The sequence below is a fragment of the Hemiscyllium ocellatum genome, chromosome 3, assembly GCF_020745735.1.
Source record: "Hemiscyllium ocellatum isolate sHemOce1 chromosome 3, sHemOce1.pat.X.cur, whole genome shotgun sequence".
Lineage (NCBI taxonomy): Eukaryota > Metazoa > Chordata > Chondrichthyes > Orectolobiformes > Hemiscylliidae > Hemiscyllium > Hemiscyllium ocellatum.
In genome coordinates this window covers 128,106,515-128,131,571 of record NC_083403.1, presented here as the reverse complement: position 1 = coordinate 128,131,571, position 25,057 = coordinate 128,106,515, and the positions used below count along the sequence as shown (strand labels likewise).

Below are 25,057 nucleotides of genomic sequence, written 5' to 3'. Positions count from 1 at the left end.
ATTGTGAATTGTAGTGCCATTTAGCAAAGTAATACATCCTGCTTCACAGGAACAATTACACAAGAGATTGAGCCAAAGAAAGAAATATTAAGTGTGTGAGCAGAAAGCTGGGGCAGAGATAGGTTTTAATGAGTATCTTCAAGGAAGAAATTGAGGTGGAGAAATAAAGGGGTTGAGGAACAGAATTTAATGCCTGGACCTTTATGGTTACTCATAAGGCAAGTTCAGGTAGAACCTGGAGACACTAAAATTGTAAATGGTAACATGAATGCAGATCTTATAGTGGAAATGAAGTGTTTTAACTGAAACTGAACAGCTGGCCAAAGGAGAGGTACTCAAAGATAATAATCTGTGTTAAGTTAGTTATTTGCTTATATATAACAGAAAAGTCTGAAAACTATGGATTGGATAGAAGCTCGTGCCATTTAATATCCAAAAATCAATAAGTTTGATGTCAGATATCAAAACATTATTAGAAGTGAGCAAGATGTTAAATTCTGGGAAATCCAAGATGGAGAACGGGAAAAATTTCTGGCAGTAAGAGCTGCTCCTTTTTTTTTGAGGTATTTTAGGTGTTGGAGGTGATTTCCTCGAATTCCAGGAGCAGCAGTTACTGTTTTATATGCTGTTGCATTGTTTTGGGACTTTGGAAAAGGTAAATCAGAACAACAGCACTTTTAAAAGGGAGAAAGACAGACAATAGGCAGCACATGGTCAGTGAAGAAGAGAGAAAAAACTGACACAGCTGTGAATCTGCGCAGTTACTGCCTTTGCTGTTTGAATTCATGTATCTCTGGACATCGGAGTGCATCTAGGAAAACTTAAACAGTGAAACTCACAACTGATCTTGGAGAAACCTGTTGGGAGAGGTCACAGCATAGAAACATAAGTGCAAAATTTTGTGTAGCCTTGCTGTAAATCTACAATAGTGAGTCCGGTGGGTTCTTTCTTGATTATGTTTTATTGAGATCTGTCTCTTCATTAAATTTTAAAAACATAAGCCATACGTGTTAAGTTAGCTTGGTGCAGTGTTTTTAGAGCAATACAACAGTGCTATTTTCTGCGTCTGTAGATTGTGATGGAGCATAAATGAGTGATATGCTCTTGTTGAATGTGGGAGTTTATAGTGAGTCTAAGTGTTACTGAGGATTATATCTGCAATAGATATCTTTGGTTGCAAATTCTAACAGATTGAATGGATCGGTTAGAACAACAGAGGCAATGTGGAATTTATAAGAGCAAAGGGGTGTGATGGATGGCAGTTATTGGAAGTGAGGAAAGCCGCAGATATAGTCAGATTGATGGGTTAACTCCTGGAAAGATAGGAGAGGTAGGCAGATAGTACAGGAGTCTTCTGTGGCTATCCCCATTAGCATGATGGACTCTCAAGGGAATGCAGCACGAACAGCCAAGTTTCTGGTATCATGACAGGCTCTAATATAATGAGGCTAATGTTAGGTTCCAAGTGATCAATTGTGTTAGGGGACTTTCTAGTCAGAAGCACAGACAGATGTTTCTGTGGCCAGCAGCGAAACATCAGAATAGTGCGTTGTCTCCCTGGTGTCAGGATCAAGAGGGTGCAGAATATTCCCAAAGGGGAGAGGGACCAGCAGGAGGTCATTGTACACAAATTGAACCAACGACATAGGAAGGGGAAAAGGATGAAATTCTGAAGGGAGAATATAGAAAGTTAGACAGGAATTTTCAAAGGAGGTCCTCAAGGATAGTAATATCTGGATTACTCCTGGTGCTGAGAGCTGGTTAGGAGGATACAGCAGATGACGCATGGCTGAGGAGCTGGTGCATGGGAGAAGGGTTCATGTTTTTGGATCATTGGAATCTCTTCTGGGGTAGAAGCGACCTGTACAAGAAGGATGGATTGCATCTGAATAGGAAAGGGAATAATATACTGACGGGGAGATTTGCTAGAATTGCTCGGGAGGATTTAAACTAGTAGGGGGACGCAGTGGGACCCAAAAGATAGTGAGGAAGGAGATCAATTTGAGACTGGTACAGTTGAGAAAAGGAGTGAGTCAAACAGGGCTGGTAGGAACAAAGCAGAGAACAAGGTAGGACTGATAAATTAAACTGCATTTACTTCAATGCAAGAGGCCTAACAGGGAAAGCAGATGAACTCGGCATGGTTAGGAACATGGGACTGGGATATCATAGCAGTTACAGAAATGTGGCTCAGGATGGACAGGAGTGGCAGCTTTAATGTTCCAAGATACAAACGTGATAGCAAAGATGGAAAGGGAGGCAAGAGGAGTGGGGAATGGTGTTTTGATAAGGAATAGTGTAACAGCTATACTTAGGATATTTCTGAGAATACATCCAGCGATGTTATTTGGGTAGAACTGAAGAATGAGAAAGTGATGATAACCTTATTCAGATTGTATCATAGAGACAACCCCACCACCACCACCAAATAGTCAGCAGGAAATTGAGAAACAAATTTGGAAAGAGATTTCAATTATCTGTAAAAAGTAATAGGGTGGTTATGGTGAGGGATTTTAACTTTCCATACGTTGACTGGGACTGGAATAGTGATAAGGGTTTAGATGGAGATGAATTTGTTAAGCGTGTACAAGAAAATGTTCTGATTCAGTATGTGGATGTACCTACTCTTGGGAAATAAAGCAGGGCAGGTGGCTGAGGTGTCAGTGGGAGAACACTTTGGGGACAGCGACTAATTCTATTAGTTTTAAAATAGTGATAGAAAAGAATAGACTGGATCTAAAAATTGAAGTTCTAAGTTAGAGGAAGGTTAATTTTGATGGTATTAGGCAAGAATTTTCACAAGTTGATTGGAGCAGATGTCGCAAGTAAAGGGACGGCTGGAAAATGGGAAGCCTTCAGAAATGAGATAACGAGAACCCAGAGAAAGTATATTCCTGTTAGAGTGAAAGGAAAGGCTGGTAGGTATATGGAATGCTGGATGTCTAGAGAAATTGGGGGTTTGGTTAAGAAAAAGAAGGAAACATATATGAGGCATAGATAGGGTAGATCGAGTGAATGCTTAGAGTATAAAGTCAGTAGGAGTATACTTAAGAAGGATATCAGGAGGGCAAAAGGGGGACATGAGATAGCTTTGGCAAATAGGGTTATGGAGAATCCAAAGAATTTTTACAAGTATATTAAGGACAAATAGGTAACTGGGGAGAGAATAAGACCCCTCAAAGATCAGCAAGGCAGCCTTTGTGTGGAACTGTAGGAGATGGGGGAGATTCTAAACAAGTATTTTGCATCAGTGTTTACTGTGAAGAAGAACATGGAAGATCCAGAATGTAGGAAAATTGATGGTGACATCTTGAAAAATGTCCATATTAAAGAAGAGGAGGTGCTGGATTTCTTGAAATGCATAAAGGTGGATAAATCCCAGGACCTGATCAGGTGTACCCTAGAACTCTGTGGGAAGCCAGGGAAGTGATTGTTGGATCCCTTGCTGAGATATTTGTATTAACAATAGTCACAGATGAGGTGTCAGAACACTGGAGGTTGGCTAATGTGGTGCCAGTATTTAAGAAAGGTGGTAAGGAAAAGTCAAGGTACTATAGACAGGTGAGTCTGACGACAGGTGGGCAAGATGGAGGGAATCCTAAGGGACAGGATTTACACATATTTTGAAAGGCAAGGACTAATTAGGGATAGTCAGCATGGCTTTGTGCGTGAGAAATCATGTCTCACAAATTTGATTGAGTTTTTTCAAGAAACAACCAAGAGGATTAATGAGGACAGAGCGGTGGAAGTGATCTATGTGGACTTCAGTAAAGCAAACAACAAGGGTTCCCCATGAGAGATTAGTTAGCAAGCTTGGATCTAATGAAAAACAGGGAAGACTAGTCAATTGGATGCAGAATTGACTGGAAGGTAGAAGACAGGAGTGTGGTGATGGAGGGTTGCTTTTCAGACTGGAGGCCTGTGACCAGTGGAGTGCCACAAGGATCAGTGCTGGGTCTGCTACTTTTCGTCATTTTATATAAATATTTGGATGTGAACATAATAGGCATAGTTAATAAGTTTGCAGATGACACCAAAATTGGAGATGTAGTTGACAGCGAAGACACGTTACCTCAGATTACAATGGGATCTTGATCAGATGGGCCAATGGGCTAAGGAGTGGCAGATGGAGTTTAATTTAGATAAATGCAAGATGCTGCATTTTGGAAAAGCAAATCAGAGCAGGACTTATACACTTAATGGTAAGGTCCTGGGAGTGTTGCTGAACAAAGAGACGGAGTGCGAGTTCATAGTTCCTTGAAAGTAGAATCGCAGGTAGATAGGATAGTGAAAAAAGGGTTTGGTAAGCTTTCCTTTATTGGTCAGAGTATTGAGTACAGGAGTTGGGAGGTCATGTTGCAGCTGTACAGGACATTGGTTAGGCCACTTTTGGAATATTGCATGCAATTCTGGTCTTCCTATTGGAAGGAGGTTGTAAAACTTAAAAGGGTTCAGAAACGATTTACAGGGATGTCGCCAGGGTTGGAGAATTTGAAGCTCCAGGGAAAACAACCCAAGCCTATTCAGTCTCTCCCTTTCGCTCAGAGGCTGAGGGGTAACCTAAGAGGTATATAAAATCAGGAGGGGCATGGATAGGATAAGTAGACAGTCTTTTCCTTGGGGTGAGGGTGTCCAGAACTAGAGGGTATAGGTTTTGGGTGAGAGGGGAAAGATATAAAAGGGACCTAAGGGGCAATGTTTTCAAACACAGGGTGGCGCATGCATGGAATATGCTGCTGGGGAAGTGGAGGAGGCTGGTACAATTGCAGCAGTTTAAAAGGCATCTGGATGGGTATATGAATAGGAAGGGTTTGAGGTATATGGGCCAAGTGCTGGCTAATAGGTCTAAATTAGGTTGAGTTATATGGTCAGTATGGACAAGTTGGGTCGAAGGGTCTGTTTTGTGCTGTACATCTGTGACTCTGATATTTTGTACAGCTATCTTGCTGGAGACAGGTAGGTACTTGCAATATATATTGAAGAAAAGGTAAAGTTTTGTCAACCAAGTTGAGTTCTTTGAGGAGATTGCTAGATTAATGAAGGTATGTTAATACATTGTCATTTTCAAAAAAAAACTTTAACAATGTGCTGCACAAAACATTGCTATTAGATCATGTGGAATTGGAGGGTGAATTCCTGGGTTAGATCGAAAATTTATTGTTCTCACATAGTGGGTTACCATTCGTGATAGTGATTCCAATCACCAACGCATGACATTCCATGAGAATCAATATTCTTCTCAATCTATATTAATGATCTGAATGAAGCCATTAGGATTACTGTCTGCAAACTATATTAAAACAAGCCAGTATCAGTACACTTCAGAAAGACAACCAGCCCTAGTCACTTTGGTGTATTGGGCTATCAATACAGACAACTGTACTATGGGGTTAGTACCAAACTCAAAAATAATGAGCATTCTACCAATTGATCATGTAATCCTTCTTGTTTTTCATTCCTTTTCAATTCAGGTTGAGATCTGGTTCCCATGGAGTCAGACTTTCAATATCTTATCCAGGTAACTTTTTTTTTAATGCCTGATCCTGAATAGTGAACTGTGCTAAATGTGTGAACATAGCATATAAAATGGCATCCTTAAGAGCATGTGGCCAACATTTGTAATTTTCCCTCTTATCATGAATGTTTTACTGCAAGCACTTTATCTTTTGAACGCCATATGCCTTATTGCCTGAAACATAAATGTTATATCTGTCACAAAGAGAAACAAAGGAGTCTTCCTATAGAGCAAGATGGCACTGAAACTAGCCATGGTGTGAAACATAACTTACTCATAAATGTTGAGCAATCCATTGATTATAATGTCCTAGCTAGTTATTTGATGAGCCTGCAGATTACGTGGTGTAGGACCATCCTGTCTTATCATATTGTAAACAGAAATGATTTCAATGTTTGTTTGCTGATGTGTTTCATTGAGCTATGTTTTTATCTACTTTTTCATTGTCAAATGATGTATACTGTGAAACTTATACTCATTATTGTTACAACATGTAAGCTTGCATGTATTTCATGTTTTTAACATAATGTCCCAAGGTTTATATTAATGGACATAATGAAAGAAGATAGTACCAAAAATAAAAGATTCCTGGGAGAGATGGGCAATCAAAAGAAACTTAAAATTCATCACATTAACTAATAGTGAAACTCACTGCAGTAAAAAGCAGGAAGTACTATTTATTTTGTGGGGAAATATGCAAGTATATAATGTATCAGCTGGGTGGATTTTGCTATCCTGTTCGTGCCTTCTCAATGTTTAGACATGGTTCAGGGTCCAGTCACATTACAGTATTCCTTTTGTAACTTTGAAACAATTCCAATAGTGAATCAGGTTGGCAAAGTTCAAAATGTTTGCCAAAAATATCCACTTAGAAGTGCAAGTAAACATGTTACAATTCTCCAGGAAAGGTAATAATGGTTTTACCTACTGAGTGTAGAACTAGATTTTTTGCACAGCCTAGATTCAAGTTTAAGACTGTGTGAAGTTTAATAGCAACTGCCGTCAATCTTAGAATTGTGGGAGAGAAGTTAAAGAAAATAACATTTTTGCAGCATCAACGCATAACGTTCTTTAGAGTCTCAAAAACAAAACATGCTTCTTAAGGTCTGCCTTTACTCCATGCTTTACTTTTACCTTGCAACAGTCAATGATTTTATTTTTGGGTTTTTTTCCAGATAAAGATCTTGTTGACCACAATCTAGATGTAAACATATGTTTAATGATTTTTATTTTTAAAGATGCTAGAGAAGCACAATGAGGTGATGGGATCAGGGGATAGATACAGCACCAAAGAATAACATATCTACGTATCCCTTAAAACATCACATAGTTGCATGTACAGACATTAACCTAAGGGGCTGATCAAATAAGTGGGTTTTAAGGAGAGTTGTAAAGTGGCTGTGGCGCAGAAATTCAGGAAAAGAATTCTTGATCTGAAAGCCTAGATGGTGAAATTATGTCCATTCACACATATGCAAAAAGACAGTTGGTGAAATGCCTGTTACGCTGGATACATTGAAAGAGGTAGGACATTATTTGGTCTTTCGAGATTCACAAACAACGGGGTAGAAACAGATCCAAGTCTCCTGGAAAAGGTTCAGTGCTCAATTGATCTTGGACATTTCTGGTTCTCTAAGTCAGACAATGTGCATTTTGGCTCTTTACGTGTGCTAGTGAGAAATTCTAATGCCTGTTTCCAAACCCCAAGAAATCAGAAGTTGGTGGATTATTATGCTTGGAAATGATGGAGAGTTTGAGGGACATGATATGGGTAGAACTGAGTGTCTTCTGTGTATATCTGAAAACTTATACCATGTCCTCAGATGGGTTGAAAGTGGTGCTCATTTTTGGAGAGACAGTGTCTAACCAGTTGTTGCAAGTTTGTTCAATCACGACAACTGCCATATCAGGACAATTTTATTCTCCTTTCAGTCCATAGCTACTTAAACATTTGAAATGCATTTCAACACATTGAGAAGATGTTTTGTTCCCAGATAAGATTTTACATTTGTTGTAATGATGTAAAAGATGTCCTCTGTTTAGTGCTTGCTTTGTGATGAAAAATTTCCATATCCTTGTGTGTATGTATAAACCTGGAAAAGATAAGTTGGAAGGATTCCATTCAGACTTCATGCTGCCACATAGGCTATTTTTCATTGTTACAGTGTGTGTGAGACGAGAAATAGCCTTGAACTATAACCCTTTGTCTAGAAGTTCTATGCTAATTATACTTTAGCAATGTAATCCTGTGTCAACAATTGAAGATATGTTTTTACATTTCAATTAATTTCAAAATCAGTCATATTTACATAATTTATTGCAAATATTTAAAATGCTTTAATCAAAGCACAGGAAATACACTTCAAAATTGATTGCAATTGAGATGTTACTGATTGGATCTTTGGGATACTTTAATGAAATAGTAGCTAAGTGACAAATGCCTCTGGCTACTTAGCAAAATAGCGAGACCGATAACAATGCTGAGTTACAACTGTTCATTTGTCTTCACGTTTCTTTATGCAGTTTGAGATCAAGCTTACTTTAACCAAAGAGAATTTGCTGTGATTGAATGTGAACTAATATTAAAGATAAAACAAAATTTCATTATTACTATTTTTGGTGCATATTCTTGGCATTAGCTATCTGTACAGAAAGTGGTGGCAAAAAGAACCAGTTTCATCAGGCCATGTACATAATGCCTGCTGTGCACCTAAAGTCACAGTTGACATAACCAAAGGGGTTGTTTTGGAAAAAGGGTACAAACACATGCTTAGTTGATATTATGATTTTAAAAAAAAAATCTGTATAAAACTCTGGTTGTGCTAAAGTAGGCATCTGCATATTTAGCACTCGAGCGTTGATTACCAATTTTCTGAGTTTATTCGATGTAGCTTCTACTTATACTGAAGGTGCAGAGCGTGTTAACTAGCAAACAGCAAATATCCGAACTGTTCAGGAACCAGGTTCACAGATTCTTGAATACACTGGAGAGTTTAGTGATGAATTTACAGAGGAGGAGAAATCACCTCACCTACACTAGGAAAAGGAGGCCACAGAAGTAATTAATGTAGTGGATAACATATTGTGATTCTGTGATTGAGCAGCACTTGCTGAGTAATGTCAAGTGTTCTTGAAATTACACTGACAAAATATTATCTTCAAGTTCGCAATGTGGCTCACTTACCCTTGCTAGACGCATTATAGATACGGTATACAGCAAACTGCATATTAACTGGCACCTAAGGAACCAGGAAAGTGCCATTTTGTTCACATAATCCATATAAAAACACATACTAAGTAATAGAAATATCATGTACACATCACTGTTATACTTTACTTACAGTATAAATCACTTAAATAACAATGCAACTTTGTCTTAAATAAAACTTACCAACGGACAACCTTCTCAGTCACACCTTCAGCTGACTAATCACATCACAAAGATTGTGATAATACAATAAACTTTCAGTACTTCAGGTATATATTTTACCTTGTTTACTGAGAATGCTGGGCTCATAAGGAGCCAAGTGAAATAAAGTTTGCTATGTGTGAATACATATAATCACATAAATATGTAAGGCCCTGTCCACTACAAACAGAAAAAACATATCTAGTTGCTGCACCTTTTCTAATTAAGCAAAAGCATGGCAACAGTATCTTCCTGGGGCATTTTCCATGGCAACATTTTAATCAAGTAGAGCTGATTGGCCAAAGAATCAGCTCCCTTTTCACTTGCAGGAAAAATTGTTGCTTTCTTTGAATCTATAAATTGTAAAGCTTTTCTTTTCTTCACAGTATTCAAATTAAATGAATTTACAAAGATATTACAGAGATGTGCAAAAACTACTGAATAGTTGATGCCTTTAAAAAGTATGCAACCAGAATGTATTTCCCTTTCACAAGGTGAAGGCTGACTTTTAGGTACGCAAAAGTGAGGACTGCAGATGCTGGAAACCAGAGTTTAGATCAGTGTGGTGCTGGACAGCAGGTCAGGCAGCATCCGAGGAGCAGGAAAATTGATGCTTCGGCCAAAAGCCCCTCATCAGGAATAGAGGAAGGACGCCTCCAGAATGGAGAGCATTAAAACAAATGCAGGCTGATTTGAAAGCATAAAATTTGAGTCCGCTTTTGAACAGGGAACTACCCAGCAATGTGTTTACTGCTTGGTTCAATGCCAAAATCTTAATATATTGCCTAAAGTTTGCATTAAAATTTTGCATGATGACATGAAACCATATTAGCAGTAATTAGGAGGGGATTGGCAGACATCATGGCCAAAGGCACACAAAAGGTAGGCCACCTAGATATCCAGTTTCCTTCATACCCACAACTACTTCTGAACTCGAATCCCACAGACCTAGCCTCATCACAATGGTCATATGATTTATTTCAAGCCTCCTCCAATAGTGGCACAGGCTCTCAACTCTTATCCTTCTCGCTCTATCATAGCAGGTTCCCTATAGCAAGACTCACGTGAGTAGAGCCAACCTCACACCTCCTAGGCCACTAGAGGAAAAGAGTAGGAAGGCAGTTTCTCAACTACCGATTCAGAAACTGGGAAACACGCAACTTAGAAACTAGCGTAGGTCACAAATCATCAAACTTTTGCAAACTGGTGATCGCAGATAAAAGGAATATTATAGATTCTATCTTACTGAGAGGCAAGATAACAAAGTTTTGCGGCAGAATATAGTCAGATAAAGACCTCAGAGGTCAAGTTTCAGAAGGCTGACAGTGTGTCTGAAAGCTTGTGGGGAATTCTACCTCCAGCTTGACCTAAAGCTTGAGGTAGAGTCTGTGACCAACCTCTCAAATGTGAGATCTAGCCAGTCCCATCCATTGACCTTGGAGACCAACATCTTGCAGTGTCTGGTTATAGCTTCTGTAGAATCTGAAGTAGTTTCATGGAATGGCAAGTTGCTGCTAGGGTTCAGGCAGCCTGCTGATCTGAAAACCTCTGGTGGAGTGATTTAGCAAAGTGTAAATCTGAGGTTATATCTTAATCAGAAGCCCTTTATCATTCTGATGAATAGACTGTGCACTCACACCAAAGCATTATAGATATTTCCTGGGTGCAGTGCCCAAAACTAATTGCAGTTCTACAAAAGGGGAAATTGCATACATGTACCTTTTTATTCCCTTTAAGTATTGAGGGGTTGATCTCAGAGGTGTGCAAAATGTTTAAAAATTTTGTGGGGTAGATATGTAGGAATGTTTACCATTGTTAAGGGAATTAAGAACAAAGGAATAGAATTTTAGCATTGTCTCTTTCTCTCTCCTCCAACTTCTATAAGAGATAAAATTAGATTCTGTACAACTTGAGCAAAGCTACTTTCTTATTGTATTCCTGCCAATTTCAGATAAATATTTAACACTGATTATATTCTGGATATAACGAGTTTGTTCTCTAAGACTAAAAAGTACAACTGGTGTGTGCTCATAACTATTTACTGAGAATTATCCTCCCACGAGTCACATTCCAGGGTAAGATGACCTGATTATTGACTCCTGACACAATCTAATTGTTTGCTTGAAAGTAACTATAAGCAAAGCTTAAATTTACTTGCTGGAATCTGCTTCCTGAAAGCACCACGCACAATTCCAACTCCATCTGGCAGTATTTCAAAGATTTCTGAACATGTTTACCCTTCATTACCATCAGCGCAAACCCCAATCTATCACTCCTCCATTTTTTTCCTCTGACTTGTCTTCTAAAGTTCGTTTAGCAATGATTCCATGGTTGCCCCTGGCCCTGCACTTCTTGTCCAAATGTTTATTCATATGCAAGGTATGTTAATGGGTGTTGATTTGCTATTTAACTTTGAGCCTATCATAGCTGCACCACTTGCTCTACTGCCTGATCTCTAGGTAAAAGCAATGACTGCAGATGCTGGAAACCAGATTCTGGATTAGTGGTGCTGGAAGAGCACAGCAGTTCAGGCAGCATCCGAGGAGCAGTAAAATCGACGTTTCGGGCACAAGCCCTTCATCAGGAATGAAGGCAGTGAGCCTGAAGGGTGGAGAGATAAGCTAGAGGAGGGTGGGGGTGGGGAGAAAGTAGCATAGAGTACAATAGATGAGTGGGGGAGGGGATGAAGGTGATAGGTCAGGGAGGAGAGGGTGGAGTGGATAGGTGGAAAGGAAGATAGGCAGGTAGGACAAGTCCGGACAAGTCATGGGGACAGTGCTGAGCTGGAAGTTTGGAACTAGGGTGAGGTGGGGGAAGGGGAAATGAGGAAACTGTTGAAGTCCACATTGATGCCCTGGGGTTGAAGTGTTCCGAGGCGGAAGATGAAGCGTTCTTCCTCCAGGCGTGTGGTGGTGAGGGAGCAGTGGTGAAGGAGGCCCAGGACCTCAGTGTCCTCGGCAGGGTGGGAGGGGGAGTTGAAATGTTGGGCCACAGGGCGGTGTGGTTGATTGCTGCGGGTGTCCCGGAGATGTTCCCTAAAGCGCTCTGCTAGGAGGTGCCCAGTCTCCCCAGTGTAGAGGAGACTGCATCGGGAGCAACGGATACAATAAATGATATTAGTGGATGTGCAGGTAAAACTTTGATGGATGTGGAAGGCTCCTTTAGGACCTTGGATGGAGGTGAGGGAGGAGGTGTGGGCGCAGGTTTTGCAATTCCTGCGGTGGCAGGGGAAGGTGCCAGGATGGGAGGGTGGGCTGTAGGGGGGCATGGACCTGACCAGGTAGTCACGGAGGGAACGGTCTTTGCGGAAGGCGGAAAGGGGTGGGGAGGGAAATATATCCCTGGTGGTGGGGTCTTTTTGGAGGTGACGGAAATGTCGGCGGATGATTTGGTTTATGCGAAGGTTGGTAGAGTGGAAGGTGAGCACCAGGGACATTTTGTCCTTGTTACGGTTGGAGGGTGGGGTCTGAGGGCGGAGGTACGGGATGTGGACGAGATGCGTTGGAGGGCATCTTTAACCACGTGGGAAGGAAAATTGCGGTCTCTAAAGAAGGAGGCCATCTAGTGTGTTCTGTGGTGGAACTGGTCCTCCTGGGAGCAGATACGGCGGAGGCAGAGGAATTGGGAATAAGGGATGGCATTTTTGCAAGAGGTAGAGTGGGAAAAGGTGTAATCCAGGTAGCTGTGGGAGTCGGCTTGTAAATAATGTCAGTGTCAAGTCGGTCATCATTAATGGAGATGGAGAGCCCCAGAAAAGGGAGGGAGGTGTCACAGATGGTCCAGGTAAATTTAAAGTCAGGGTGGAATGTGTTGGTGAAGTTGATGAATTGCTCAACCTCCTCGCAGGAGCACGAGGTGCGCCAATGCAGTCATCAATGTAGCGGTGGGAGAGGTGGGGAGTGGTGCCGCTGTAATAACCGAAGATCAACTGTTCTACGTAGCCAACAAAGAGACAGGCATAGCTGGGGCCCATACGTGTGCCCATGATTACTCTTTTGGTCTGGAGGAAGTGGGAGGATTCGAAGGAGAAATTAAGGGTGAGGATCGGTTCGGCCAAATGAATGAGAGTGTTGGTGGAAGGGTACTGTTGGGAACGTTGGGGGAAGAAACAATGGAGGGCTTGGAGGCCCTGGTCATGGCGGATGGAGATGTAGAGAGATTGGATATCCATGGTGAAGATGAGGAATTGGGGGCCGGGGAAACGGAAGTCTTGGAGGAGGTAGAGCACGTGGGTGGTGTCTCGAATGTATGTGGGGAATTCCTGGACTAGGGGGATAGGACAGTGTCGAGGTAGGTAGAAATGAGTTCAGTGGGGCCGGAGCATGCTGAGACAATGGGTCAGCCAGGATGGTCAGGCTTGTGGATCTTGGGAAGGAGGGAGAATCGGGCAGTGCGGGGTTCCCGGACTATGAGGTTGGAAGCTGTGGGTGGGAGATCTCCTGAGGTGATGAGGTTCTATATGGTCTGGGAGATGATGGTTTGGTGATGAAGGGTGGGGTCATGGTCAAGGGGGCGGTAGGAAGAGGTGTCCTCGAGTTGGCGTTTGGCTTCAGGGATGTAGAGGTCAGTGCGCCAGACTAACACTGCACCCCCTTTTATATGCTGGCTTGGTGTGAGGTCAGGATTGGAGCAGAGGGATTGGAAGGCTGCGTGTTGTGAGGGTGAGAGGTTGGAGTGGGGGAGGGAGGTAGACAGGTTGAGGCAGTTAATGTCCCAGTGCCAATTGGCCCCCATCAGCAGTTTTTAACAACTGTGAATAGAGAGAAATACGAATTGAGAACTGATACTCCACAATCTCATTACTGATTGAAGGGTGTTAATGTAAGCAAAAAGACTAATAAGGAAGCATCAACTTAGATTGAAAGAGCAGCTCTTCCATATAAAGTACTCTATGCTCCAGAGAGGCATGGTTTTCTATTCGAGGTGGGATAGGAAGAAAGGTGATTACCACTTCTTGAGAAATGTTATCCTCAATGGCAAATGAATGTAAGCAAATTCATTTCATTGCAAAAATGCAGTTTAAACATGTGGATGCTGAGCAAACTGTGGCAAAGTGGTATTCCTCCTAATGTCCGAGGAGGTCTGGCTTCAAGTCCCATCTGCTCCAGAGCTATGTCATCAGAAAATAGCTTCAGTATTCTGGCACAGGAGCCTGATAAGCTCAGTCAGCTGAATGGTTACTTTGCAAAGAGGTCAAATTCCTGCACTGGCTGAGTTCACAAAGCAGGACTCTCAATCTCAGCCTCCCCTCACCTGAGAAATGGTGACCTGCAGCCTAAGCCACCACGAGTCCCTCACCTCTCTCTCAGGACAGAGCAGTCCTATGCTTCAGTAAAAATCTGGTGACTTTACCCTTCCACTGGCAGTGTTACTGCCTTCTGGGCGGGAAAGCAAAGTGCCACCTGCTCCACTAGAATACAGTAGAACCTCTATTATATCCAACAAGACAGCTAGGGAGTATTTTGTTTGGATAATTGATCGTTTGTATAACTGGAAACAAGCAGTAATTTTGGAGTGCTGGTTATCCACACATTTCTCGGTTTTCTGACAATGCACATCATAATGCCGTTTAACTGATAACTGAATGCTGAGTTACCTAATGCTGTTTTTGCGGGACCTTGAGATCTAGTTAGGATAATTTGAAATTTGGATAATTGATGTTCGGGTAATCAAGGTTCTCCTGAAATGAAACATAACTGCAAGCTGATGGAAAATTACTGAACAGAACCACGTCATCCGGACTGACATGGGGGTTGGCGTGGCAAGAGGTAGTTTCCAAGCAATCTTGACTTAATATGCTGATGGTGTATTATTTCCTTTTGAAACAACCAGCCCATAACCAACATACGACCTCACTGCCAGCAGATTCTATGGTTGGGGGTGGGCAGTCTGGCCAGGAGCTGTCAATCACGGGTGACGTGAGGACAATGGGCGGGGCTGGGGAGCTCGCTCCACTGATCACAGACAAGAGAAAACCGACCAGGGCCGGTTTGGGCCGGAGACGTCGCCTGGCAACCCGGCCTCGCTCTATAAAAGGCGGCGGGACGGCGGCCGAGCGGCTTTATCCTGTCAGCGGCGGGACGTGAAGGAGGAGAGCGCTCCTTTTTATTTTCCGAACGGATTTCTTCGATGGACATAGTCTTCGTAAATGTTTTTTAAGGTAAGTTTCCCCCCCCCCCCACTGTTCCTGTACGAGTAAGGCCGTCGGTGTGTTTATATAAAAGTCATGACGTGACTTTAGCTAAACCGCCACGTGTTAATTCGGGATGGAGTCACCGTGTTCCCCCAGAAGATCACAACGGCCACATCCTTGAGTTTAAAAGGAAGTCGAATTCGCTCAGAGGGATTTTATATCGTTCTTTGTAAAAATAAAAAAGGGATAATATACAGCGTGAAATTATAAAGATAATCCACCAGATCCCAGGGTATTGGCCAAGTGGTATTGCAGTGTTTAAATTAACGCCATGTTAGTGATCCCGGTGTTTCTGAGCCCCCTTCCCCCTCCCGGGCCGCTCTGATGGAGTATCCTCCGCCGGTGAGCGGCCTTCACCCCCCGCCCGCCTCCTATTGGTCATCGGGACCGTCAATCAATGCAGACGTGTTGGGGGGCGGGGCCAGAGTGCCCACTGCCCTGGCAGGGGCAGGGCAGAGCTGGTGTCGCTGCCCTGGGCAGGGCAGGGCAGAGCCGGGGTCGCTGCCCTGGGCAGGGCAGGGCAGAGCCGGGGTCGCTGCCCTGGGCAGGGCAGGGCAGAGCCGGGGTCGCTGCCCTGGGCAGGGCAGGGCAGAGCCGGGGTCGCTGCCCTGGGCTGGGCAGGGCAGAGCCGAGGTCGCTGCCCTGGGCTGGGCAGGGCAGAGCCGGGGTCGCTGCCCTGGGCTGGGCAGGGCAGAGCCGGGGTCGCTGCCCTGGGCAGGGCAGAGCCGGGGTCGCTGCCCTGGGCAGGGCAGAGCTGGAGTCGCTGCCCTGGGCAGGGCAGAGCCGGAGTCGTTGCCCTTACTGAGCTAAACATCACACAACACCAGGTTATAGTCCAGCAGGTTTAATTAGAAGCACTAGTTTTCTGAGCGCCGCCCTTTCAACAGGTGGTTGTGGAGTACACAATTGTAAGGCACAGAATTAATAGCAAAAGTTTACTGTGTGATGTAACTGAAATTATACATTGAAAAATACCTTGACTATTTGTTAAGTCTCTCATCTATTAGAATGACCATGTTAGTTTCCCTTCCTTCATATGTAAATCACCATTCTTAAAACCTTTACATTCTCAGGTTAATTTTAACAATTGGTGTCAGCTCAGATAATATGTTGAAAGTGTTAGCCCCCTGTGTACCGCTGTCTGTGCCATAATGTTTAGGCCAATTCTAATCTAAAAAATGAGTCTTACATAGATTCATGCAGTTTTTGAGCAAAGTACAATGTAACTCTGCAAGTACAAATTCACCCCACAATGTGTATGTGTGTGTTTTAGTATAGAATTAGTCTGAACAATTATAGCACAGACAACAGCACACGGGCTAACACTTTCAACACATTATCTGGGCTGACACCAATTGTTAAAGTTAACCTGAGAATGTAACTTTTTATATATAAAAATTTTGTGATTTACATATGAAAGAAGTGAAACTAACATGGTCATTTTAACAGATGAGAGACTTAACAAACAATCAAGGTATTTTACAATGTATAATTGCAGTTACATCACACTGTAAACTTTTGTTATAAATTCTGTCTTACAATTGTGTACTCCACAACCACCTGATGAAGGAGCAGTACTCCGAAAGCTAGTGCTTCCAATTAAACCCACTCCAGAGTTACTGAGCTGAGTAGAGCAGAGTGAGGCACTCCAACTGTTGGACTCACTGACTTTAATGAGCTAGACAGAGCAGTGTCAGGCTGTGTCCACTGCCAGAGTTATTGATCTTACTGAGCCAGGCAGAGCAGAGTCACTGGGAGAAAGTGAGGACTGCAGATGCTTGATATCAGAGTCAAAGATTGGTTGTGCTCTTCCAGTACCACAATCAGGCAGCATCCGAGGAGCTGGAGAGTTGACATTTCGAACATAAGCTCTTCATTAGGAATCTCTGCAGAGTCACTGACCTTACTGAGCTGGGCAGAGTAGAGTGAGAGTGTGCCCACTACAAGAGTCACCGATCTTACTGAGCTGAGTTTAAAATCACACAACACCAGGTTATAATCCAAAAGGTTCATTTGGAAAAACAAGTTTTCAGAGTGCTGCGCCTCGTCAGGTAGCTCATGGAGTAGGATCATAGGATACAGAATTTTGTAGCAAAAGATCGTGGTGTCATCCAACTCATGCGATATATTGAACAAACTTAGATTGCTGTTAAATCTTTCATCTTTTAGAATCGGTTGCAGGTTTTGATTCATTAATATATAATTCCAAAGCTTTTTCAAGTCACATTCCTGTAACAATGTAAGCTTTTATAAAAAAGTGACAGCTCAGTGCATTAAAGGTGCAAGGTTAGAGTCTGTATGTATTCCAGTCTTGAGTCAGACTGGTTCTATTTCCAAAGTAAGAATTTATAAAATGCCACATGTATTGACTGTATTCTTTGAACAAAATAGAATGTATCTGCAATTAAGAGTTCTGCAAATGCAAATAGGTAAGTGTGTGTATGTACATTCATGTGAAGGAGAGAAAGAATATGTGTGTCAGAGAGAGTGAGTGTGTGTGTGCCTGATGGGGATGGAGTATATGCCTGGTAGGTGAGTGTAGGGGTGTTTGTGTGTATTTGAGAGAGAGAGAGTGCATGTATGTCAGTATGTAAGTGTTTGTGTGCTTGTGTTAGAGTATATAGTGTAGAAGGGTGACCTGTTGTGCTACATAAATCCAGGCTCCTGGTTGAGCCCATCCTCATGGGTACCAAACTTGGCTATCAGCTTCTACTTGGCCACTCTGCGTTGTTACATATCCCAAAGTCTGCCTTGGAGGATGGTCACCCAGAGATCAGAGGCCAAATTTCCTTGACCGCCGAAGTGCCCCCCAACTGGGGGGGAACATCCCTGCATTGTCTGAGCTGAAGTGTCACCTTTTCTATAAAACTTTAATGTTATCTCAGGAATGTAATTTGAAGGAAATTCTGGGACTTGCATATTAATGAATCAAAACCTGCAGTGGATTCTAAAAGATGGAAGACTTGACTTAACAGCAGTCTAGGTTTGTTGAATATATTGCATCACTTGTATGACTCTATGATCTTTTGCTACAAATTCTGTGATCTTGCCCCACTGGCTACCTGACAAAGATGCAGCACTCCAAAAGCTTGTACTTCAAAATAAACCTGTTGGACTGTGACTGGTTGTTTGTGATTTTTTTAACTTGGTCCACCCCCGTCCAACACAATGGACATCATGGCTTACTGAACATGTGAAGAATGACAGTGCCCACTTCCAAACACACTAACCTTGCCAAGCAGAGCAGTAGCTTGCATTTGTGCAGTGTGACGTACTTAGTTCAAAGGGGCAAGCGTGTTTTTAAATTCTTTTTGTTGTGCAAATTTGTCTGATTTCTTCTGTTTCAGAACGAACAAGTCACAAAGGTATATAACGGCTACGCAGAGAGCCCAGACCTTGCGCTGTATCTTAGAGGGTTCAACTCTGTTGGAAAGCCACCTTGGCCAGACAGCTGAGTTCTGCTTTTAACTAGATTCCATCTCTTACTTGCCTGTGTAAGTATAAATGTTTAACGTTTAATAGTGTGTTGAATTAGATGGATTGTTGTCCCATGTCACTTAACTTTTTTTTCCAGTTTGTTGCATATTGCAGATTCCTGCTTCGTGCATCATCCTATAAATTCAGAATGAATGACTTCAGCAATAATGAATTTGATTTTGCCTTCCTTGAGGAAGGATTTAGTGCAAGGGACATCTTGGAAAGCAAAATAAATGAAGTGACTCATTCTGTAAGTATTTGTCACTTGATTGCCAGTTATTTGATTATCTAACCTTGAAGTGATGTAAACTGACCTTACTTTCCTTTCCCTGTTTTAAACTCTGCTGTTCTGTGGACTTTCTATCAGCATTTTTCTGCACTACTGATCGTATTTAATTTAGAAGTATTTCTAGCATGGAAATTTGACCTTATACTATTGTATTCTTAGGATGACAAAGATGCTTTTTATGTTGCTGACTTGGGTGATGTTGTCAAAAAGCACATGCGCTGGCAAAGGGTTCTTCCTCGTGTGGCTCCTTTTTATGCTGTCAAATGCAATGATGACAAGGCTGTGGTTAAAACTCTTGCTACTTTGGGTGCTGGATTTGATTGTGCTAGCAAGGTATGTGAAAATCTGACTTTTGCATTCTAGCTTAAGCTTGCCTGTGCTATTGTCATGATTTTAATGCAGTCATTCTTTGCAGACTGAAATTCAGATGGTGCAGTCCCTTGATGTTCCAGTTGAGAAAATAATCTATGCCAACCCATGTAAACAATTGTCTCAAATCAAATATGCAGCTACACATGGGGTGCAGATGATGACATTTGATAGCGAAGTGGAGCTGATGAAAGTAGCAAGAGGTCATCCAAGTGCAAAGTAAGTTGCTGGTCTTTATACTCAAGTTTCAAATTTGTACAAAAAAATGCAGAAGTAATTTTGGAACTTGCGGATAGCTTCAGCCTTTTTAAAGAAATAAAAAAATGTCAGATCTTTAATTTCTGATATGTTTTTGAAATGATGCTTTCAAAGATATTTAAGGGAGTGATAGAGTTAGTAGATAAAATTTAGATGGTGAGAATGAAATGTAGGATAAGGATGTTTGTGTAAGGTGTAGATAACTTGGTGAACTGCTAATTTAAGTGTAATGGAGGATGGATATATGTAATCAGTTCTGCAGTTTTGTTTGCATGGTTTTTCAACAATTCTAATAAGAAAAATAATGAAGTATTTAAAGCTAATGAAAGTGTTTTCTCAAACTGCATTTACATTTTGAATGCAGAGATGTCGAGTGAACCCAAATGTTCAACAGTCCTTTGGATTTTCAGGGATTCCAAAGGAAAGAAGTGATGTAATTACGAGTTGAAAAGCTCTGTCCACTGGATATATGCAGGATGACAAATGACATTTTGTCCTGTATGTGCCTTTCTTTACGACTGGACATTTCAGTTTAGTTAGTAGAATGGGCAAAATCAGGTTTTTTGCATGAAATACTAGAGAATCTTGGCTGAACATTTTGCTTGCCCTTCAGGCGTGGGTTAATTCGTTAATGATACTAAAACACTCTCTTTTTCAATTGCATATCTGTCTTTCTTTGTATATAACTTGATACTGTAGAATGTCTGTTAGTTTTTTGACCTGATTATTTCAGAATTTCTTGATTGAGCAAACCATGCGAGTTGATCTTGCATCTGTCAGGGCTTTGGTCTGGCAGGTCTTAATTCTGGGATGTTGTTTCCTGTGCAGGTTTTCATGTTTTTAGGTTGCCTGTGGTGATTCATCTGGATATGGGATTCTCCTTTTTATAATGTTTCATTGACGCCTTTATCGAACTAACGTCAAATCCTGGCGTAAAATGCATCCACCTCTCCCTCTGTCCTAGGCTAGTTCTGCGCATTGCTGCTGATGATTCCAAGGCAATCTGCCGCTTAAGTGTGAAGTTTGGAGCAACACTTAAGACTAGTAGACTCCTCCTTGAGCGTGCCAAAGAGCTGGGTATTGACATTATTGGAGTAAGGTAGATTGTTCATATTATCTTGACTTTTACTTTGGATTTGAGCAATTCCATGGTAGATGAGACATTTGAACATGTTTGAGTTATTCTAATTCTGAACAGTTGTAATTAATTGAAATATTGATGTTGATGCAATGTACCAATCAAAAAGTTACAATGCACTGAGGTTATTTTGTCTAGCCACTTTATGCTGGCTCTCTGTAAAGGCAACCTGTTCATTCCTAGATTCTTCTTTCTGCATTGCTCTGCAAATTATTTTCTGTTTGAATGATCCTCTTAGTATGTCATGATTGAGAAATGTGTCTCCTCCACGTTTTTAGGCAGCACTAACCATGCTGCATTTTATGCTCTTAAAATCCAAAATGAATTTTTTAAAATCCGTGTCCTTGGTGTTCTATCATTCTGCCAGTGTGGGCAGTTTCTCCTCTACTACTCTGTTCAGGTACCTGATTATTTTCACCACCTTCATCAATCATCTTCAATACTTTTAAGGAGAAAACCCCAGCCTATCCATTCAACAGGGGTGTCTCATCCCAGGAGCTCTTTTCACCTCTGCATCCTAGAATGCTGTTGCATCCTTCCGGAATTGGACATGATTCCAACTTTGGCCAAGTCAGTGCTTTAGCATTTCACCATAGTTTCCTTGGCTTGATACTCTATCTCAGTTTTTAAAACCACCGCATTCTACACACTTCTTGTTAACCACTTTCTCAATTTGCCATGCCACCTTCAATGATTTATACCTATGTGCTCCTCGGCTTCTCTTTTTTCCAGTACACAGTTTAAAGTTGTATCGTTTTTGTTATATGTTGTCTTTCCTCATTCTTCCTAACAAAATGTATTACTTCATACTTCTGAGTTAGCCTTCATCTGTCATGTATCTCTCCATTCCCCACAGCCTTTGTCCTGAAGTCATAATGTTATCCTCAGTTCACAATATTTACACAGCATTATTTGACAACTTGTGTCAGTTATGGATGAATGCATTTACTTGTAGACAAGATGATACACTGGAAGGTTTGAGAGGTTATAAGATTAGTAGTGTTTTTAAAAAATGCATTAGTGATATAAAGATTTAAACATTTTAAAAGCACTCCTATACCTCATTGGTTGAACTCTATTGGCTTTATTAGGTACTGACTATGGACTAATTTTTGTCTCCCCTGTGAAAGCTTTCATGTGGGAAGTGGATGTACAGACGCTCAAACGTATGCCCAGGCTATTGCAGATGCTCGTTTTGTTTTTGATTTGGGGGTAGGTTTTTTTTAAAAATGTTTTCACTTTAACAGTTGTGTGCTTGAGGATACCTCTATTCTTAGTGGAGTTTGAAGCCATCAAAAGTTTCATCATTTGGATTTGTATGTTACCCATTTTATCTTCCTTACCATGTTGTCTGAATTGTAGGTAGAGTATGGTTACAACATGTACTTGCTTGATATTGGTGGCGGCTTTCCTGGTTCAGAAGACACTAAGCTAAAGTTTGAAGAGGTGAGAAGTGTTGCTATTGGTCCTTAAGAGAACCTTACCTGAAAATGAAAGTTGATTAACTCTCAAAATTTTTAGATTGCAGCTGTTATCAATCCTGCACTGGACAAATACTTTCCCATTGATTCTGGAGTTCAAGTCATTGCTGAGCCTGGTCGGTTCTACGTGGCATCTTCTTACACACTTGCTGTGAACATTATTGCCAAGAAAGTGGTTCTCACTGAACAGAGCAACTCTGGTGGGTATATCCATGGTGATATAGCCATTTATTGCATGTTAAACCCAGAAATTCTGTTCAAACTAGATTATTTAAAATGCATTACCCTCTGAAACATGCCAGAAAGACACAGAAATCTTTATCGTGTTGATCTAATGTTTGCTATTTGTCAGTGACACCACTAGCGTGGGTCCACTTTCTGTACTAACTGAGGTTACCAGGAAAGTCCTCTGAGATTATAGTGACTATTCATTTGGGCACATGAAATATTAGAATGTTGGAGAAATTGAAAGTATACAACTTAATTAAAAAGGCAAATATAAAAGACATTAGGCAAGGGAATCAAATAATTAGCTGGGAAGAGAGCACCTGCTGGACTCCCTCTTGAAGATCTCTATTGCAATATCTTTTTGTATTCATGTAATCATTCAAGTAACTTAAGAATTCACTAATTTTTATGCTTTTTTTTGTAAATGTTAAAAATTTTTTACATTGTGGAAAGAGGCTCTTCAGCAAATTACATCAATCATCAACCATCTATCTATTTCTAATTTCATTTGCTAACGTTTGGCCTGTGGCCTAATGGTGCTTTAAATATTGTCTTGTTCCTGCCTCTACCACCTTTTTTGACAGTAGAGTCCAGGTACCCACAACTGCCTGTGTGGAAACAAATTGCTCTCATCCCTTCTAAATCTCCTGTTGACTGAATTGCTCCAGCTCAGGCAACATCTTCATGCATTTCTGCGTGTACCCTGTAAAAGGCTTTCCTCCATATTTACAACACCAATGTTTGAGTCATCTGTGAACTTCCTAGCCAGATGTCCTATAGTTATCTAAACATTAATATATATTATAAAGCTATAGTATGCTACTGGACGCAAACATAATTATGACCCATGACCAACACCCTCTGCCACTAAGCCAATTTTAGATCCAATTTGCTAAATTAGCCCTGGAATTCATGAGTTCTTGCTTCTTGAACAGCGTCTCATGTGAAATTTTGTCAAAGCTTTACTGAAGTCTATGTAGACTACATCTGCTGCTCCATCCTAAATAATGGACTTGTTGCTTCAAATCAAAACAAAATGTGTTAGATGTAATCCCTGGATTTGCAAACGTTTCCTGTGTTTGCAACTGAATTCAAACTAAAATTTAGCATTCTGTCTTGATTGGAATAAGGCATACTTCATTTTCAATTAAAAGTTTATTTGCAATCTGACTATCTTTTAAAGATGAGGATGATGAATGTGACAGGACCGTCATGTACTATGTGAACGATGGTGTTTATGGTTCATTCAACTGCATACTATATGACCATGCTCATGTAAAACCAGTTCTACTTAAGGTAAGACCTTTCTTAACATCTTAAATTGTATATAAGCTGTCCAAATAATGTGCATTAAATTAGTCATTGTTTCTTTAGAAACAGAAGTCTGATGAGAAGCTGTACTTGACCAGTATTTGGGGCCCGACCTGTGATGGACTTGATCGTATTGTTGAACGTTGCAGTATGCCAGAGCTTCAGGTTGGAGATTGGATGGTGTTTGAGAACATGGGAGCTTACACTGTTGCTGCTGCCTCAACATTCAATGGATTTCAAAGACCTCAGATTTTTTATGTTATGTCAAGGCCAATGTGGTACAGTATTTCATTATTTACTCTGTTTTCATTCTTGGTTTTCCTATTTTAGTGTACACTAATTAACTAAAGAAAACATGAGACCTTATAAATGCCCTGTTGGAATAGTGCAGTGATATTGCAGTTTAAAATGGTGCTTTCCCCCAAAGTCTGAAATTTGACTTAGAAGTATTTTCTGGAAACCAGTAATGTCTGCAATATCAATTTGCAGCCTGATCGATTCAACACAAACTTAAATGTCTGCTCTTACTCATCTCAGTATCTCCATGCAATACAGTTCCCTATTTAGATTTGAAAACATCTTTCATCTACTGCCATGCAGTGCCATGGTGTATAATCTATTTTATTTATTCTCCTAGGCAACTAATGCAACGAATCAAGGAAGGTGACTTTCCATCCCAAGTAGAGGATCGTGCTGCTAATACTCTACTGGCGTCCTGTGCCTGGGAAAGTGGAATGGAACTCCTTTGTTCTTCATGCTCTTCAACAGGAAGAGTCAATGTCTAGATTGTTGCATAGAACTTCACTGGCCATTTGACAGTCTTAAGTAGAATGTTTGGGTGATATTAAATGGCTGCTGTTTGGAACCAGTAAGTTGTTCTGAGTGCTTCAATTTTAAAGTTGTGGTTTAGTTTATGTATGCAACAAAATGGTTGACTAGGAGATGGAATCACATTCTAAAGTGTTCCTATGGAAACTTGTTTACACTTTTTATAACATTTTTGTATTATTATTTGAACTTGAAATAAAAAGATTAAACTTATTTGGACTTTGGTCATTCTTATTGTTTATAGCATGTGGTGGTGAAGGTTTGAAAAAGTTGCTGACTCTGATGATTTCCGCTGTTGCTTCACAGCTGCTGCCTGACCTGTTTAGTCACAATTACAGGTAGTTCTGGGATAATGTGCATTTCAGCGGTGTGATTTGGCTATAACGCTTACCTCTGTTGGCAATTAGCACGATTCCAGTGGGGATCGGTTCACATTCTTTGTTCTGCATATGCGCCAGTGTTCACATTGAACTCTTCACGCCGTTCTGTATATGCACCAGTGTTCACACTGAAATCTCCACGCCGTTCTGCACATGCTGGTGTCTATGCTGTTCCACACAC

The 25,057-nt window shown here is 41.1% G+C and overlaps 1 protein-coding gene across 1 annotated transcript; it reads left to right on the top strand.

Annotated features, from left to right (window-relative positions):
• Window positions 1-14,891: 14,891 nt before the first annotated feature.
• odc1 (ornithine decarboxylase 1) lies at window positions 14,892-24,709 on the top strand. Its single transcript, XM_060853437.1, has 12 exons — window positions 14,892-15,084; window positions 18,465-18,611; window positions 18,692-18,844; window positions 19,043-19,216; window positions 19,299-19,471; window positions 20,475-20,609; window positions 21,779-21,864; window positions 22,015-22,094; window positions 22,170-22,329; window positions 23,541-23,653; window positions 23,732-23,946; window positions 24,306-24,709. Exons 3-12 carry the CDS (start codon window positions 18,743-18,745, stop codon window positions 24,451-24,453), a joined length of 1,386 nt encoding a protein of 461 aa, XP_060709420.1. The 5' UTR covers window positions 14,892-15,084; window positions 18,465-18,611; window positions 18,692-18,742; the 3' UTR covers window positions 24,454-24,709.
• Window positions 24,710-25,057: the final 348 nt, after the last annotated feature.

What these genes read in the sequence shown, in the direction of transcription:
- odc1 (XM_060853437.1), top strand. Translation starts at nt 18,743, where the DNA reads ATGAATGACTTCAGCAATAATGAATTTGATTTTGCCTTCCTTGAGGAA. An exon ending in ATTGACATTATTGGAGTAAG is followed by an intron (nt 20,610 to 21,778) that starts GTAGATTGTTCA and finishes CCCCTGTGAAAG; the next exon opens with CTTTCATGTGGGAAGTGGAT. An exon ending in CTAAGCTAAAGTTTGAAGAG is followed by an intron (nt 22,095 to 22,169) that starts GTGAGAAGTGTT and finishes CAAAATTTTTAG; the next exon opens with ATTGCAGCTGTTATCAATCC.